The sequence below is a fragment of the Talaromyces proteolyticus genome, assembly GCF_021365285.1.
Source record: "Talaromyces proteolyticus strain PMI_201 chromosome Unknown BGW36scaffold_2, whole genome shotgun sequence".
NCBI lineage: Eukaryota > Fungi > Ascomycota > Eurotiomycetes > Eurotiales > Trichocomaceae > Talaromyces > Talaromyces proteolyticus.
The window spans coordinates 1,184,405-1,199,546 of record NW_025764278.1 but is presented as its reverse complement, the minus strand read 5'-3'; the positions used below and the strand labels follow the sequence as shown (position 1 = coordinate 1,199,546).

Here is a 15,142-nt window from a genome sequence, read left to right as displayed (position 1 = left end):
TATTTTAAGTGTTCATCCGTCTGTCAAAACGCAAAACATTAACTTACACACAATCGGTTTTTATCTACAATGGCCATCGCAAACAAACAAATCGTCTACTCCAAGACGCCCGCCCCGGCAATCGACCCCAGCCTCACTGATGGCACCTTTGCCGTCAAGAACACCTCCATCGCGGAGCCCATCCCAGACGACAAGGTTCTCGTCCGCGTGCACTACCTCTCCCTTGACCCGGCGATGCGGCAATGGCTCACCGCGACTCGATCGTACATTGCGCCAGTCCTGATCGGCGATGTGATGCGCAGCAATTCGGTGGCTCAAATCGTCAGCGTCGGGAGCAGCCTGAAGAACGAATTCAAGACCGGCGAATGGCTGGTCGCATCGACCGGCTGGCAAGAGTATGCGCTCTTGACCGCCAAGGAAGCGAAAGCCCAGAGAGTCGTTGTGCCGCCTGGCTGCACGCCGACAGACGCCATGTCCGTGCTCGGCCTGACGGGGTTGACTGCGTATTTCGGACTTCTCGAGGTCGGAAAAGTCAAGCCAGGCGACACGGTCGTCGTGTCCGGCGCTGCGGGCGCGACCGGCATGGTAGCTGGGCAAATCGCCAAGATCAAGGGCGCAAAACGCGTTGTTGGGCTGGCTGGAAGTCCCGATAAATGCAAGTTTCTGACTGAAGAGCTGGGCTTTGATACGGCGATTAATTATAAGGACAAGGACTGGCGGAAACAGCTCAAGGCCGCCTGTCCAGAGTATATTAATGTCTATTTTGACAATGTCGGTGGAGAAATCCTCGATGCGTGTCTGGCACTGGCGGCGCCGTTTTCGCGATTTGCGATTTGCGGACATATCAGTCAGTACTCTGCTGCGAAGCCTGAGGGACCACGCAGTATTATGATGATCATTGTAAGCCATTCTACCCATAAATCTTTGATGCATTACTAATGATGTAGGGCCAACGAGTTACCATGCAAGGATTCATCGTGTTCGACTATGCCAAACAGTACCCAGCAGCATTGAAAGAGCTCGGCCAGTGGCTCGTCGAGGGCAAAATCAAGCGGAAAGAACATATTATCAAGGGTGGTCTAGAAGCATGTCCGCAGGGATTGGTTGATTTGTACGCTGGTGTCAATACTGGCAAGATGATGGTTGAGCTTGCTCCCCTCTCACAGGCAATTCAGAGTAACCTCGGCGAAAAGCTATAATTGTTTATTTTACGAGTCTGAACAGAACTGTACATAATGATGCATTGGATATAGTCCACTATTGGATTCAAAATAGGTCATTTAAAAAGTCTTGAAATGTATGAATCTACGCTCGACTGTAACGTCATAGTGATACCGCAACAAAGAAATGCAGGTCATTCTCTGCAAATTCGTTATGAATTACACATTTCTAGTCTTTTCTAAATTGACATAAGACAACAGCCAGCTGGTGGATTTATTAAGATACTTGAAATAATGGAATTTTGCCAGTTTCGATTTAGTGTTGGTCCTAATTCCACGTTGGTCTGGAGATTATGTATAGAAGAAGTATATATAGATAAATAACAGCCAGTGCTGTAAATACATATATAAGGTATTGCTGTCTACTTCAGCCTCATCCTGCAGTATATTTGTCAAGTATTCTATAAATAGATCAATTGATATTCTTTACTGTCCTCTACCAAACTAAGATCGTCAAATTGCATATGCAGACATAATCCTAAGCGGGCAAAAAGATCCATTATCACCGATTGCTTTCTTATTGGACAAGCTGGGGAGATCCTTAATCGTCTTCAGTTTTAGAACTCATACATAATTAACTCTACGTGATGGACACTACAGCAGCCTGGATTGAGACCTGATAATTCTGTCCGGTGTGGAAATGCAAATAGTGGTAAGAGTACGCTGCTAATTACTAGCGATTGATCTTTAAGACAACAAATCCGTTCCACAAGTCTATCTAGTCCATAGTCCTTTCAGAGTTCCTATCACGAATATCCACCTTTCGGAATAGTTTCAACTCCGAAAATTGTGTAGAAACCGAACAAACACACTGTAATCTTTGAATAGAGGGGTCATCCAAATGATTCCAGTCCAGGCAGCCCAGAGCCACCAAGTGCGCTTGTCGGCAATGAAGCTTCTCAATAGTAATATCCTAAAGACAATAATCATCCCAATACTAACAGGCAGGACGTAGCCTAGAAAACTGAGCCTCCAGAATATCGGGCATGCAAAGGACCAGATTGCCGTAGGAATCGCTATTGTCCATCGTGCTGCTCCGTCGCCGATAACTAATGGTGCAGTACGCCTGTTCTTCGCGCGGTCACCTTCTTGATCTTTCATGTCTTGAACTTGCATTGTCGTGCCTATCACGCCACTTGTCACAGCCAGCCACCACCATGCTGCCGGAGAGACAGCATTCTCCCCCGTGGCAACGCGTAATGCTCCCTTATTGTATTGGGAAAAGGCTACAGCTATGATGATATTACGAACAATGAAGCCATCATCGCCCCCGCCAAGATCGTTGTACATCCAAGTCAAGGTGAATAGTAGTATTGTTTCCTCCCAAGCTCCCAGGCAATAATTTATACCTAGTACAACTGGAAGTGCGATTAAAAGCAAATGTCTAGTTTGGGAGACGCTAATGCGGCCGGACGGCAGCGGCCTCCATGGTTTGTTGATCGAATCTTCAAGAATGGACTCTGGATGTCGCTGATTGGCAAGATCAAAGATGAGTAGATTCAGCCAGTTCCACAACACAACGTATGGAAGTCTCCTTAGTATTTGTAGGAGGTCAGGGGAGGCGTTGCCAGTCAGTAAAGGGCCGGAAAGGGCAGCAAATATCCCAAACACGGTGTCGGGAAAAACGAACGTCGCAAAGTCGCTTTCAGTAAACAGCCAGAGTGTTTTTGCAAAACTCAGTAAAGGGAATGCGCCTTTCGTCTATCACCTCCGCTATTAGGACCGGTTTTGGTGCTGTAAATTATGAGGGACTGATGTCCTTACTGGAGGAAGCGTCGACTGAGCTAGATCTTCCTGCCTGCTCTTGGTCGAAACATTTTCCGGGGTCGCTGTCATCCTCCCAGACTGAAGATATACACAATAGAGTATTTAAGTTTTGGAATTTTTAGCCATCAGATATGGACCATAGTACCAGACCAGGTTCAGATTTAGTGTTATCAGGAACCCCGTTGCCTTCAGAACAAGATATCACTCAGTCTAAATGCTTCTGACCAACAGCCGCTTATCGCTCTTTTGCGCCTGCATCTAAATAAAATGATAATATACATCTTATCGTAAGTCTTATTCTTTTGGCATAGTTCCCTTTACGGCGATTCGCCAACCAGCCAGCCGTTTTAGGAAATATCCGACCCGAATGTTGGTTTACTTTTCTTGCTCACACTCTCAATGAACTTTACCCTCAAGTCTACCAACGTGGTATAGCTCAGATCACTCGGATATGTGCTATAATTTATTTTGAAACACGGGGATACTTTTGTCACAGTCACCTGTTTAGTGATTCGATGTGACATAATATAGTCGGTTCAAGTAGAATTAGCATACCATTATAAAAATCTATCATAAAAGTATTTAATATTTTCTCCATTTCAAGACTATTCAGCCAGTTAACATAACTAATATAAGTATTATACGCGTCTTTTGAACGAAATCATCAAGTCACCAAAATTGAGTGTGAACTTTTCCCTCGCCTTTTCTTCGAACCCTTTCCCATTCTCACCTGGGGCAAAGGAGGAATCGAATGTTGTGACTAGCCTTGCGAGCGTAGTACGAATATTGAGAAGAGCAAGAGGTCTACCGATGCATCCATAGGGACCTGTATTAGTAGAAAGGGATCAGTTACTTCGCCGCAAAAAAAGAAAAAAAAAAACAAAATGAGATGAAAACAGAATATATTTAGCTGGATTAAAAAGGGAGAAAGTGTGATGACCTACCAGTTGAGAATGGTGCAAAAGCAGTCTTATCTTTAACCATGCCTGGGTGTAGATACCAGCGTTCTGGAATAAAGGCCTCTGGTTTATCGTAGGCTGCTTCACCTACAAGTTGGAACCACAGATTGAATAAGTAAACAATCACGGATTTAAGGCGCGCGGAAACACCATGCAGCATATAGACTCACTTCGTCCAATTACATACTGTGGACACGATACAATTTTGTCTCCGGGCACATATGTTTCGTCAATTGTGATACCCTCGGGTGGAGTTTTCCGCTGTAGCATTGATGGAACGGGAGGATGTAATCGAAGTGTTTCGTTGATAATTGCATTGAGATGATCTAGATTGGCTATTTTCTCGTTTAACACTTCATTCGTTGGGTCAGTCATATACGGTGCAAGTTCCTCTCGTAATTTGTCGAGTTGTTCGGGGTGTCGCACGAGTTCAAATATGGCAGCCGTCAGCGTCGTTGCAGTAGTGTCACTAAGGCCTCTCAGGAACGACAATCGAAAAGTGTATTATCATCAATGTGTCTGGATTGCAACTACTTACCTGCCGGCAACAACTATAAGTTGTGCATCTCCTCGCAATAGAAGCCAATCTCGATCACTGGGCCGCTGACCCTTTAAAGGCGCTGACAGTGCCGACATAATATCCGGACTGTCTACCTCCGTCTATCTATAGTCAGCCACATTTATAAGATAGGTCGAAGAGCTGATGTCATTACTCTCAACCTTTGTTCCATTCGCTCAGCACAGAAGTCAATAAATCTCCACCAGTCATTTGCGAGCCCTGGTATTGCTGTTAGTAGCCTAAAAAACCAGACCGGAAATGCAAATGCAAGTGGTTCAAGGCCGTCGCTTAATAGTTTGATGGCCCAGTGCTCTTGACTAGTCTCTAACATATCAAACGACTTTCCATATGCAAGGTCGCCCATGAAATCAAAGCTATACAGATTAAACCATTTTTTAATGTTGATTGGCCGACCATCCAAAGTAGACAGGTGGTCCACTAGCTTATTACGATAGCCCCGCAATCGCTGTTCATACCCACGGAGGGCTTTATCGCTGAACGCTGTGCTCCAGACGCGACGCCTTTCGTCATGAAGGGACTTCTCGCGGAAGGTCTGTAGAGAGACCATCGGTTTTGTAAGATCGTACCAAGGTGCTTTGGAACACTTGGATCCAGATCCATAGATAATATTTACCGCCTTTGGATGAGCGATAGAAAGATTATTAGGCCCAATACGAACAAATGGCCCGTATAGGTCATGTAAGCTCTTGAGCTGTCTGAATGTATCTCCATGTCGTACCCGCCAAGACAGCCAGAAACTTGTGATTCTTGCACCCAGTGAACCAGGAAACTTGTTCAACGGATGAAGTAGCAAGCGGTAGAATACCACACTAGAATAGAGTCCAGAAACATAGGAGAGTGCGATCCAAGCGACTTTATTTAGAGCGGGAAGAAACGCGTCTGCTTGCCCGTACATGAAAATACTGAGTATGAAGAGGAATGCAACGAAAAATAGTTGAACATAACGAACTGCAAAGAGATGGTGTTCGCCTCTACTGAAGTATGTGACATGGCATAATACCCCAGCAATGGCAGGTACCATACGCTCCAAAGGTACGACCATTTTCAATGACTAGGCATCCCTTACAGATTAAGTGGAGGAGAAGGCAAAAAGTGAGAAATGTGTCTGTAAAAGGCCAAAGAACATGATGGGGCAGTCATGCCTGACATACAGATCGTATCCTGCCTAACCATCTAATAGACTGACTAATCCCAAGTTGGTATATCCCGAAGGCCGGTAAATCTTTGCGATTTTAGAACCAGTATTCTTCAATATGCCTACACCTTGTGGCATTTATCGCCGACTTCCATAATTTTCATGGGTATTTCCGACGGTTTTCCTGCATCAGGTCTTGGCCTTCGGTTGTACTAGGCGGTGCTCCTGGTGTTTAATGATTTGATAATATTTCTACATACTATATGTGTTTAAGTATATCTAGAGGCTACCATTCATCCCTGTACGAACTTTCTAAGATGAATCCCCGAAGTTTCTCATTCGGTAGTGGATATCGCTTTACCAACAATTGGCGTGATACGTATAACAGGGTAGGTTCATAATAAACCATATTGCAGCATCCCTGCCTGTTATCGGATAGGTTGTGCTTCTCGAACTTGAGTATACTTCGCTAACGATGCTTGAAAACAAACTTCACCGTTGGGTCAACCTTGTTGAGAATACCATCAAGTCCGTTCAAAACCGATGGTTCTTTTGGCGGATCTTTCAGTTTGAACTCATAATTGCGTAAGATCCGGGCCACAACTACTTTCGCTTCATGGATTGCGAAAAAGCGGCCAGGGCATGCTTGAGTTCCGTAGCCGAAAACCAAGTGGTCAGGTCCGGATGTTACCGCCTTTCACATGGTTAGTCTTGTCTGGTAGGAAAGAGAGTTCTGACTATGTATCGTACCTGGAACTTCTGCTCGTTGCCCGGTTCAGACCGCATATTGTAGTATCTACCATGTTGTCAGTAAGCTTTCTTAAATTTTCGACAAGAGGCATTACCGGTAACCGTCAAACTCATACGGGTTTTTTAGCGGTGACCTATCGAAATGAATGGTATGAGTGTCGAGACCACAGATAACTCCAGCTGGCAGGGTCTCGCCGGTCGCAATTTTCAATGGTTTAACGACCTTTCGAATCGTTCCAACTGGAGGCGATTGTCAGCGTCCTCTTCGGACAGTTATATCTATAAACTCACCAAGCATGAACTTATTAAACCGCTGAGCCTCTCTTATGAAAGAGTCAAGTTTTGCCAGCTTGGCCACATTTGCTCTGGTCATTGAGACCTCGCCGACCTCCAGGGCTTCTTGCCTCAGAGGCTCAATGTATTCTGGCCGCAGGCAAAGATCATATAAAAGGTGATATACGGTTGAGGCGGTTGTAAAAAGCGCCGCTCGACCAGTACCAATCTGTGCGCTGACTTGGTAATCTAGTGAGTTTCCTTTGTTGTTCGGAGAACCGTCAATCACCAACTGAATCAAATCTGGTGGTGGCTTAAACTTTGGATCTTTCATGGCCTCCAACCGCTCTTCCAGAATCGGTCGAAGCAAACTGTTTTCAAAGTGTTTGTCAGTAATTTCCTGTAGAAGGGACTTTGGTATCCTCCCTCAGAAGAACTCACGTTGTAGCTTTTGCTCTGTGTTTTCTGATTGCCCGCAGTTGTGGCAGCGACCATGCCACGAATGGTCGAAATAGCCAATGGATTCTCCATAATTTAGGAACTGAACTGAAGGCTCCACCGGTGCAATCCTGGATAGCTTGCAGCTTCTATATATTAGGAAAATGAGAAGTAGATGGAAGGAGTAGCTTGACCCACCCAGTCCGGATCCTTTGATAAACGCTCTCCAACGAACACACGCTGTGAGATTCTGATAATCATCTTCACGATTCTTGGAAACAAGACTATCTCGGTCCATTCTAAAAAGGACAAAATTTCAGTATACTGGCCCGCATAATGGCAATTTGAAATCGGCAGTTGCAAACCTTCACATGGTCCAATTTCTTCCAGAATGGCGTTCAGTGCTGCATCTTGAACAATCTCATACACTTGATCCAGAAGACGTCCAACATCTCGACGGATTAAGGTTGCTGTTGCCTGCTCATGGCCAGTGATACCAGTGAATTCCCCAATAAAGAAGTCGTACGAGCTCTCTTGGAAACTGAGGGTCGACTGGGCATTGGTTTTGATGTCATCCACACATTTACTAGGAAGAATAATGATTTCATCCGGAAAATGCTTAATCTTGTAGGGTCTGTCGGGATACTTTCAATCATGTCCGTTAATAATATTACTTGCTACTATGTCTCACTGAGGCTTACTGTGGCTGACCCGCGCGCCAGTACTTCACGGTATGTCTCACCAGGCTTTAGTTCAACCAATGGAGCGTCAAATTTTGGGGTTGTGAATCGAGCCAGAAGACTCCTTTGAGAAAAATGGGATGGCCTCTTGAGCCAGGTTTTTAGAAAGTCAAGATAGATGAAGTATAGGCCACCTAGAAGTACCGATGAGATGAGCAAAAAAATTGGTCGTTTGGCAGCCTCATGGCCTAGATAGTGAAAGGCGTCGATTAGGATGACTGCCATTTTCAAGCTGTCAATACAACTGTTGTGAGTTTGCCGATCATTAAGAGTATTCCTAGGTAATATTGTGAGATTTTGTTTGAAGAAACAGACTTAGAAAATTCAGATAATATTATATTATAACACAGCGATATTCCTTCGGTGCAACCGAAGAATACCAAAGTGAGGGGGTACATACACGTCGAAGTCCGCGACAATCGATTGATTTGATTTGACAGTGAAGTTATCTCAGATTCGGAGAATTCCTAACACAGAAAACTAAAACAGCATGGCCGATTCTGGAAGCTCGGTGGTTCTGGTTTTTCATCTCCCGACTGGTACGGGAAAAGGACTTTGCAATCCTAAATAAAGTCTCCCTCCTCTTTTTCTTCAATTTCCATCACGACTTGGGACATTTGGAGGTTCAGACAGTCTCTGTGCTTTCTACCACAGGGAGTCAAAAGGAAGCGGAATTATGATGTGTTCCTCAGTAACAGAAAGTAAAATTTACTTATACTTCGTCATGGCCGCTTGGGGAATCTTTCAATTTTACAGCGGGACAGACACATCCCAAATCTAAAGCGAGACATTCGATTTATAGTGACTGCTTTGGAAGGAGTATATATCATTGATCTATACAATGAGAATATAAGGGGGCTAGTGGAAGTTCTAGGCCTAATCGACATGATCAACTTAGTTGAGTTGTCAACAAAGATACACACCCCATAAAAAGATTCGATTGAATCAGCCTCGCACATAAATTTCTATTGAAATTATTTTCTTTGTTTCTTTTCCATATAAGCTTATAAGACCTAAAAATAATATATTGATGTTGTATTACTACATCTTATTTGTAAGGCTTATGCTCTGTCGGCATCTCAGTGCCGAAAAGTAACACGAAGGTAATCGGGTCAATGCCTGATTCCAGGGCCAACACGCTTATAATCCCCCGTGAGCGCCCCCGGAGGGGCTCACAAATAAAAAAAAATAAGTGATTAGACCTAATCGCCAAAACAGTTCTTGCCCATTCGTATCCAGGGTCGCAATAAATTTGCGTAAAAATCGGCCGATAAAGTTCTGATCGGGCCCACTTGCGAGCTGGTCGTCCTTTTGTTTGTCGAGGGATATTTAGAGATATTTAGGTTGGCCTAAATTTGAATGGGCAAAACCTCTGAATTTCAAATAACAGGCTGATCAACTTAATATATACCCAACTTACTAGTGGGCCGCATAGCCTATAATTACCCAAATAACATCGGTTTTTCTCCGGAAATTGGATGTAAAATAACACGTAAAAAACATGATTCTGTCATGCGTTCCTTGGTGCCAACCTTTAGTCTCTGGTGATCCACCTTCTCCACAGATATACGATCCGTCCCGTGATAAGACAAAATAGGAAAATTCCGAGACAGGGATATTCCACCTCCACCTCGGAAGATTCCTAATATGGACTACCCCATTTGATTAATACTGGATATTGGGGTGACAAAATTGGAAATTCCCGACTCTTTTCCTGATAGTTGACGTCCGTCACTCAATTCCCAGAAATGGAACCGCCTCCCATAATAAGTAATTTTTCGGTGACTGCTTAAGTCCGGTAGGAAAAATAATCCAAGTGCCCATGGCATCAGTATGCTATATGAAGCCAATGTCATGAATTGTACTCTCTCTATTTTATTAAATACGGTCTTGCGGCCCCCATGAAAATGCTGGAATCAATCCAGGGCCCCCTCCTCACTGTCAATTGATTACTATTCCTATCATTCCTATTATTATGATTACTGGCATTAGTGTTATTGTTTGAAATATAATGCCTGACGATTCAAGAGAACTGTTAAGTGACCACAATGCCTCACCAACCAAGTTGTTTGAACCAGTGCGAGTAACAATCACTACCTGTTCTGAAAGATTGGTAGTCGCGGAGTCGTTTTAAGGACAGCTTTGGCCGCTGACCTCGAGAGAAAAGACTGAAAGTAAAAGGTAATACATGGATCTCTGCCACTGGTAGAGGCCAGCACGCTTCAGAACCGGGACCAATAGAAAGGAGTCCTCAGTCATAAGTGTGGTAGGAGTATTAGTACAGTAGTTTGCAACTTGGAATGGATCAAGGCGGTCTGTCCTCCATATGACAATTGATGATACTATGTTACATGTGACGCAAATTTAGAACGAATACGAAGGACTCATTAGTACGAAAACAGTCCATGCGTAAACGATTCCCCTTTTGTCTCATTCACAGAGAATATAAGTACAGGGCAATACGCTGTGGATACTAGACCGCCCGTATTTAACGTAGTGGTTTTTGCGGTTACAGGAATCAATCAACACGCCATTTTGGAGTGCCGGCGGCGAGCTACCGAGGACCCTTGCCCCGCCAAGCGTCGTTAGCGGACGTGAATACCAGCCTGGGTTAGATAAGTTGTTTACAATACATTACGAGAAGCTAGAGCCCCAGGTTCGTGAAATGGCACCGCGGCTCGGCGAGTATTCTGTATCGAAATAAGCCACTAAAATGTTCCAAGATCGGCTGAACCACTAAAGTCCGATAAAAGTGTCAAAGCTCCAGATCCTACCATTACCGATAATGTAGAGCCAAGAACCAGGAAAGCCCTAGTATGCGTGGCACTCCTTCGCCCCCAGCTCGCCTCGTGAGATGTAAGCAACTTACTACCTAATGTCTAAGCGATGCTAAGTTATCAGGCTAAGACCACATTTAGGGGCAATTACTTCCGTCTCCAATCGTAATGAGGAATGGTTGCTGCCAAACACCACACAGAAGAATATTTATATGGATTGGGTTTACAGTGAACAGGTTTGTTAGTGGAAACCCCGATCCTTAAGCTTAACACAGAACAGTGTACATTACAAATATCTTCATAGGAAGGTTTATTCTCATACTGAACTGAGTGTAGGCAAAGGATTCTTCTAGAGAGCCTTCGTACAGCTTGACCCTGCATGGGGGCTTTAATATGCAATGTTTCGGAAGTAGTAGCTAAACCCCGAGTATTCCCACCTAATTCTATCCAACACAAGGTACCTCTGGCCCAGTAAGCGACCTGATGCTCAAAAGTCCTCATACAAAATAGCTAACAAAACCAGGGATACCTATATTAAAGTTTTCTTGTTCGTGCATATTCATACAAGTAAGTTCATCCACAATGTACCATAATAGTCTACGAAGAGGGATGTGTTTTTATTAAAGACAAATTGTCACTGGTGTGAGTTGGGGCGTGAGCGAGCCTTGGTCTATGCTCCAGCCATCTCGTAATCCAGGTCCTAGCTTGATCCTGTGGTTTAGATTAATGAATGAATATGGAGTATTTCCTTGCTCAATTGTTGGTTTGGTAAATAAACCTGGTTTCCAGCCGTTGGATTAATCTATTTTAACATCCTTCTTTTCTCTCATATACCTCCTTCCCTGCGCTGGTAAGAGTAACAACAGAGTGCGATGCTTTCCTCTCTTTGTACATAGATCGACAGAGTGAAAAAAAAATTAAAATAAAATGTGGTTGATGACGAGAATTTTCCTGTTGGTAGGCTTCCTCGCCGCGTTGATCATTGGGTGCGACGCCTGCGCCTGCACAACGACTACGCACACACCGGTACTCGTTCATCAATTTCCCAATGGCACGTGGGCTGAAAATATTATCGGCCTCGCGAACGGTTCGGTCTACACCACTTTATTCAACACGCCTGAGCTCATCCTCCTCGACCCAATACAATCCAACCCAGATCCCATCACCGCCGCCAATATCGCTACTAAAACCGGCTTACTGGGTGTAGCTCAACCTAGAAATGATATTATTACCGTTATTGCTGGTAGTTTCACCTCAACTGCACCAAGCACGACATCTGCTATCAATGGGTCTTACGCCATCCTCGTCTTCACGATTGACGTGGAGACTCCTAGTATCCCGCCTGTACTCCGAGCAAAGTACCCAATCCCGCAGGCAGGCTTCCTGGATGGTCTCACAGCACTGCCTCTTGATCCTCATCATGTCCTCGCTGGTGACTCCTTGAAAGGCGTCATCTGGCGCATCAACATCGATACGGGGGCAGTGGACTGTCCCATTTCGGATCCACTCCTCAAACAGGTGTCTGGATCCAGCACGCCAGGTGTCAATGGCCTCCATGCCTCCCCCACGGATCCCTACCTCTACTTTACCAACAGTGCAATGGCTATATTTGGGCGCGTACTGATCTCCTCGTCGGGCTCACAGCTTGCCTCGGCGGAAACTGTGGTTGCAGCCAGTGGTGATAATGCATACGATGATTTCGCGATCTCGCCTGACGGACATTGGGCATTCTTATGCAACACCCCGCCTGATGCAATCAGCCTGGTAGATATTTGGAGTACGGCGTTCCCAACGACGGCGACAATCGTCGCCGGTGGAAATGGAGACACAAATTTCGATCACCCGGTTGGCGCAACGTTCGGACGGGGACCAGAGCATAGCCAGCTATTTATTAGCACCGCGGGAGCGATTGAGGGGCTAGGTGGAAAAACCGGTGGACAGGTATTCAAGATCGATGTGAAAGATTTATTGGGCGAAACATCGTGTCGTATTTGAGGGGTGGGAACGCACGGCGGAGATGAAAATGTAAATAGACTGGCTGAATAAATATTTAGACCTGTGAATAGCATACTCCTATATTTCAATTTCTTTATATATGCTTTTGTATGTGGTTAATTATATAAATTCAGCGTGTAGCCTAAACCAGCCAGGCATATCGCCATCACTGCCAATCCAACAACTGCTTATAAAAACTACATTAAATGTAACAACCATGCTACGACCTATTAACACCAAGATCCTCGCATCACCCAGCATCTTGTCGACAATAACCTTTCATTCTTCTACCCTCTTCTTCACAAGCAATTTTGTTGACGGGTCCGCATATAAGAACTCATCCGCGTTAATGTTGGTCGGCCGGCCCTGCCCGTCTACAAACTTGAAGTCGTACCGCAATAGCAACTCCGTCAGAATCATCTTCATCTCGTTGCTAGCAAAGAAGCGGCCAGGGCACGCATGCCGCCCATGCCCAAAGTGCATGTGCGCTTTGTCTGTCTGCGCGAATGCTAGCCTCTTATCATTGGCTGGGTCATCGCGGAGCTTGTAGTAGCGCAGGCCATCATACTCCTGGTTCGGAAGAATGTCCTCATCACGAGAAATTTCATAGGAAGCAGTGCACACATGAGTCCCCGGGGGAAGGACTTTTCCGTCAGAGAGGGTGATAGGTTGGTTTTGAACAAGGCGGTGGAAACCCACTAGTGGTATCTCATTAGCATGGCCATGACTCTCAGGAGAGGTGGTAAACACAATTGAGGGCACTTACATAGACTGGGGGGACTGACACGCTGGCTCTCCTTCAACATACTGTCCAGCTTCCGCAACTTTGTCGGGGTTAACCTTTGCCAACCGTTGTCTTCCGCCAGCACTATTCGCATCTCGTCTCGCATGATATTGAAGTACTCAGGCATTTGGCACATATCAAACAATACGTGTGCTGTTGACATGGTCGTCGTGTGCACACTCGCTAGATTCATAACCAGCTCTCGCAAGGCTAGATTGTAAGTATCGCTCTCCTTCCCCTTCGCTTCATCAATCATCCATTGCAGTAGGTCGGACGGCCTTTCGTAACCAGGTTTCTCAGCGCTGACACGACGCTGGTCAATTATTGGAAGAATAATGTCTGCACCTCGTTTAACCCATTTCTTAGTATTCCAGTAAGACGGCAAGGCGCGTACAACGAATGGGCGGAATATGGCCGGAAGACCGCGAAGCAGCATTGTCGTAATTGTGGCGGCTTCCGTGTAGCGTATTGACGAAAAGATCCATTCATCGTTGCGGCAGGTTGGGAGGCCGACGAAAATCCGGGCGGAGACGCGCGCGACAATGGTACGCAGCACTTCGTATATTTCGACTTCTGACCATTGGTCTGCCGCACTTGAATTTTAGCACGATGTGAAGGCGAGAGACGAACAAGGGAATATCCATATCAACACGCACCAGTGACGTTGGGAAGAGCTTTAGCTAATGCATAATTCAACTCGTCAGCCATGGCTGATGTAAAATTGGCCAGATTCGGCGTGAGTTTCGACTGCAAGACCCGCGTGTGCAGGTTGCTCTCGAGCAGTACGTCCATATATGAATATTGACCGACCATATTCTAGTTGGTATACGTAAGCCATTATAACTTTCATATGCTTTGAGAGTAAATGCCCAGCTAAACTCGTGTGTGATAGGGGGGACAGCGTACATTGATCAGGGCCTGAATAGACGATAACCGCTCAGTTGGGTAGTTTCTCAGCTCATCGACATATTCTCTTGGGATGACCAAAATATTGCGATCATTACGCGGTAGCTGGAAGTATTTTCCTTTATACTAATGCTCATGTCAGGCTTGGCTGCTCTTTGAAGTTTTTCTATCGTAGACATCCAAGACCATAGATAAAAGGCTGTGGAAAATAAATTGCATACTTTCTCATAGCCGTCATGTATCATATCCCGGGCACCTAACCAAAACCGCATTCCCGCAAACCACTTCGGTTCCCATGGCTTCAATCCTCCAAAGGGATCGCTGGTGGAGGTGAAGAAATCAAAGAGCTTCTTGGTCACGGCCACAGCAATCAAACCAACAAACACAACTAACACCAATGGCGACACGTTGTGCAAACCACCCCAGACAAAATTGTCGCCCAACATTTTGTTAAAAGATAGGATGCGAAAAATCTCCTCGTTGTGATTTCGTGGTGATCGCTCGACACACAACAAGCTATGCGGTATTAAGCCACCCATTTAAGCAAATACTTACTATTAATTATGCTTTTTATTAATTTCCTTTTAATATCTCGTTATTTCCACTGGCTTCTCATTCTTCGCCCTTCTAACAGATACGTCACCATATAAACATTGACATACCACTGTCATGTATCAAAAATTACCACTAGAAATTTAAGTGAAAACGTGGATTATAGATGATACACAGAGGAAGCAATATCGATATGATAATAGCGCAAGGCTGAATGCTAGGCCAGCTAATCAAGCTTCATGTTCCGACACCCTTTAGCATATACG

At 45.0% G+C, this 15,142-nt stretch overlaps 6 protein-coding genes across 6 annotated transcripts; 2 read left to right on the top strand and 4 right to left on the bottom strand.

Moving 5' to 3' along the window:
• Positions 1-69: 69 nt before the first annotated feature.
• Positions 70-1,199, top strand: BGW36DRAFT_288404 (alcohol dehydrogenase; the record flags this gene model as incomplete). Its single annotated transcript, XM_046210570.1, has 2 exons — positions 70-900; positions 948-1,199. 2 exons carry the CDS (start codon positions 70-72, stop codon positions 1,197-1,199), a joined length of 1,083 nt encoding a protein of 360 aa, XP_046076499.1.
• A 795-nt stretch (positions 1,200-1,994) lies between these two features.
• On the bottom strand, positions 1,995-3,056 carry BGW36DRAFT_457739 (UbiA prenyltransferase family-domain-containing protein; the record flags this gene model as incomplete). Its single annotated transcript, XM_046221988.1, has 2 exons — positions 1,995-2,921; positions 2,985-3,056. 2 exons carry the CDS (start codon positions 3,054-3,056, stop codon positions 1,995-1,997), a joined length of 999 nt encoding a protein of 332 aa, XP_046076498.1.
• A 569-nt stretch (positions 3,057-3,625) lies between these two features.
• BGW36DRAFT_443730 (L-ornithine-N5-monooxygenase) lies at positions 3,626-5,565 on the bottom strand (the record flags this gene model as incomplete). Its single annotated transcript, XM_046221625.1, has 5 exons — positions 4,660-5,565; positions 4,485-4,606; positions 4,117-4,415; positions 3,932-4,033; positions 3,626-3,813 (listed from the first exon to the last, which is right to left on the bottom strand). Exons 1-5 carry the CDS (start codon positions 5,545-5,547, stop codon positions 3,626-3,628), a joined length of 1,599 nt encoding a protein of 532 aa, XP_046076497.1. The 5' UTR covers positions 5,548-5,565.
• Positions 5,566-5,938: 373 nt separating this feature from the next.
• BGW36DRAFT_457737 (cytochrome P450) lies at positions 5,939-8,087 on the bottom strand (the record flags this gene model as incomplete). The annotated part of the gene is made up of 7 exons (XM_046221987.1): positions 5,939-6,355; positions 6,412-6,457; positions 6,507-6,651; positions 6,703-7,055; positions 7,126-7,268; positions 7,321-7,767; positions 7,824-8,087. 7 exons carry the CDS (start codon positions 8,085-8,087, stop codon positions 6,131-6,133), a joined length of 1,623 nt encoding a protein of 540 aa, XP_046076496.1. The 3' UTR covers positions 5,939-6,130.
• Positions 8,088-11,566: 3,479 nt separating this feature from the next.
• On the top strand, positions 11,567-12,634 carry BGW36DRAFT_423039 (uncharacterized protein; the record flags this gene model as incomplete). Its single annotated transcript, XM_046219783.1, has 1 exon — positions 11,567-12,634. One exon carries the CDS (start codon positions 11,567-11,569, stop codon positions 12,632-12,634), a length of 1,068 nt encoding a protein of 355 aa, XP_046076495.1.
• A 279-nt stretch (positions 12,635-12,913) lies between these two features.
• On the bottom strand, positions 12,914-14,770 carry BGW36DRAFT_287552 (putative cytochrome P450; the record flags this gene model as incomplete). The annotated part of the gene is made up of 5 exons (XM_046210515.1): positions 12,914-13,332; positions 13,401-14,003; positions 14,075-14,234; positions 14,325-14,450; positions 14,546-14,770. 5 exons carry the CDS (start codon positions 14,768-14,770, stop codon positions 12,914-12,916), a joined length of 1,533 nt encoding a protein of 510 aa, XP_046076494.1.
• Between the last annotated feature and the right edge of the window lie 372 nt (positions 14,771-15,142).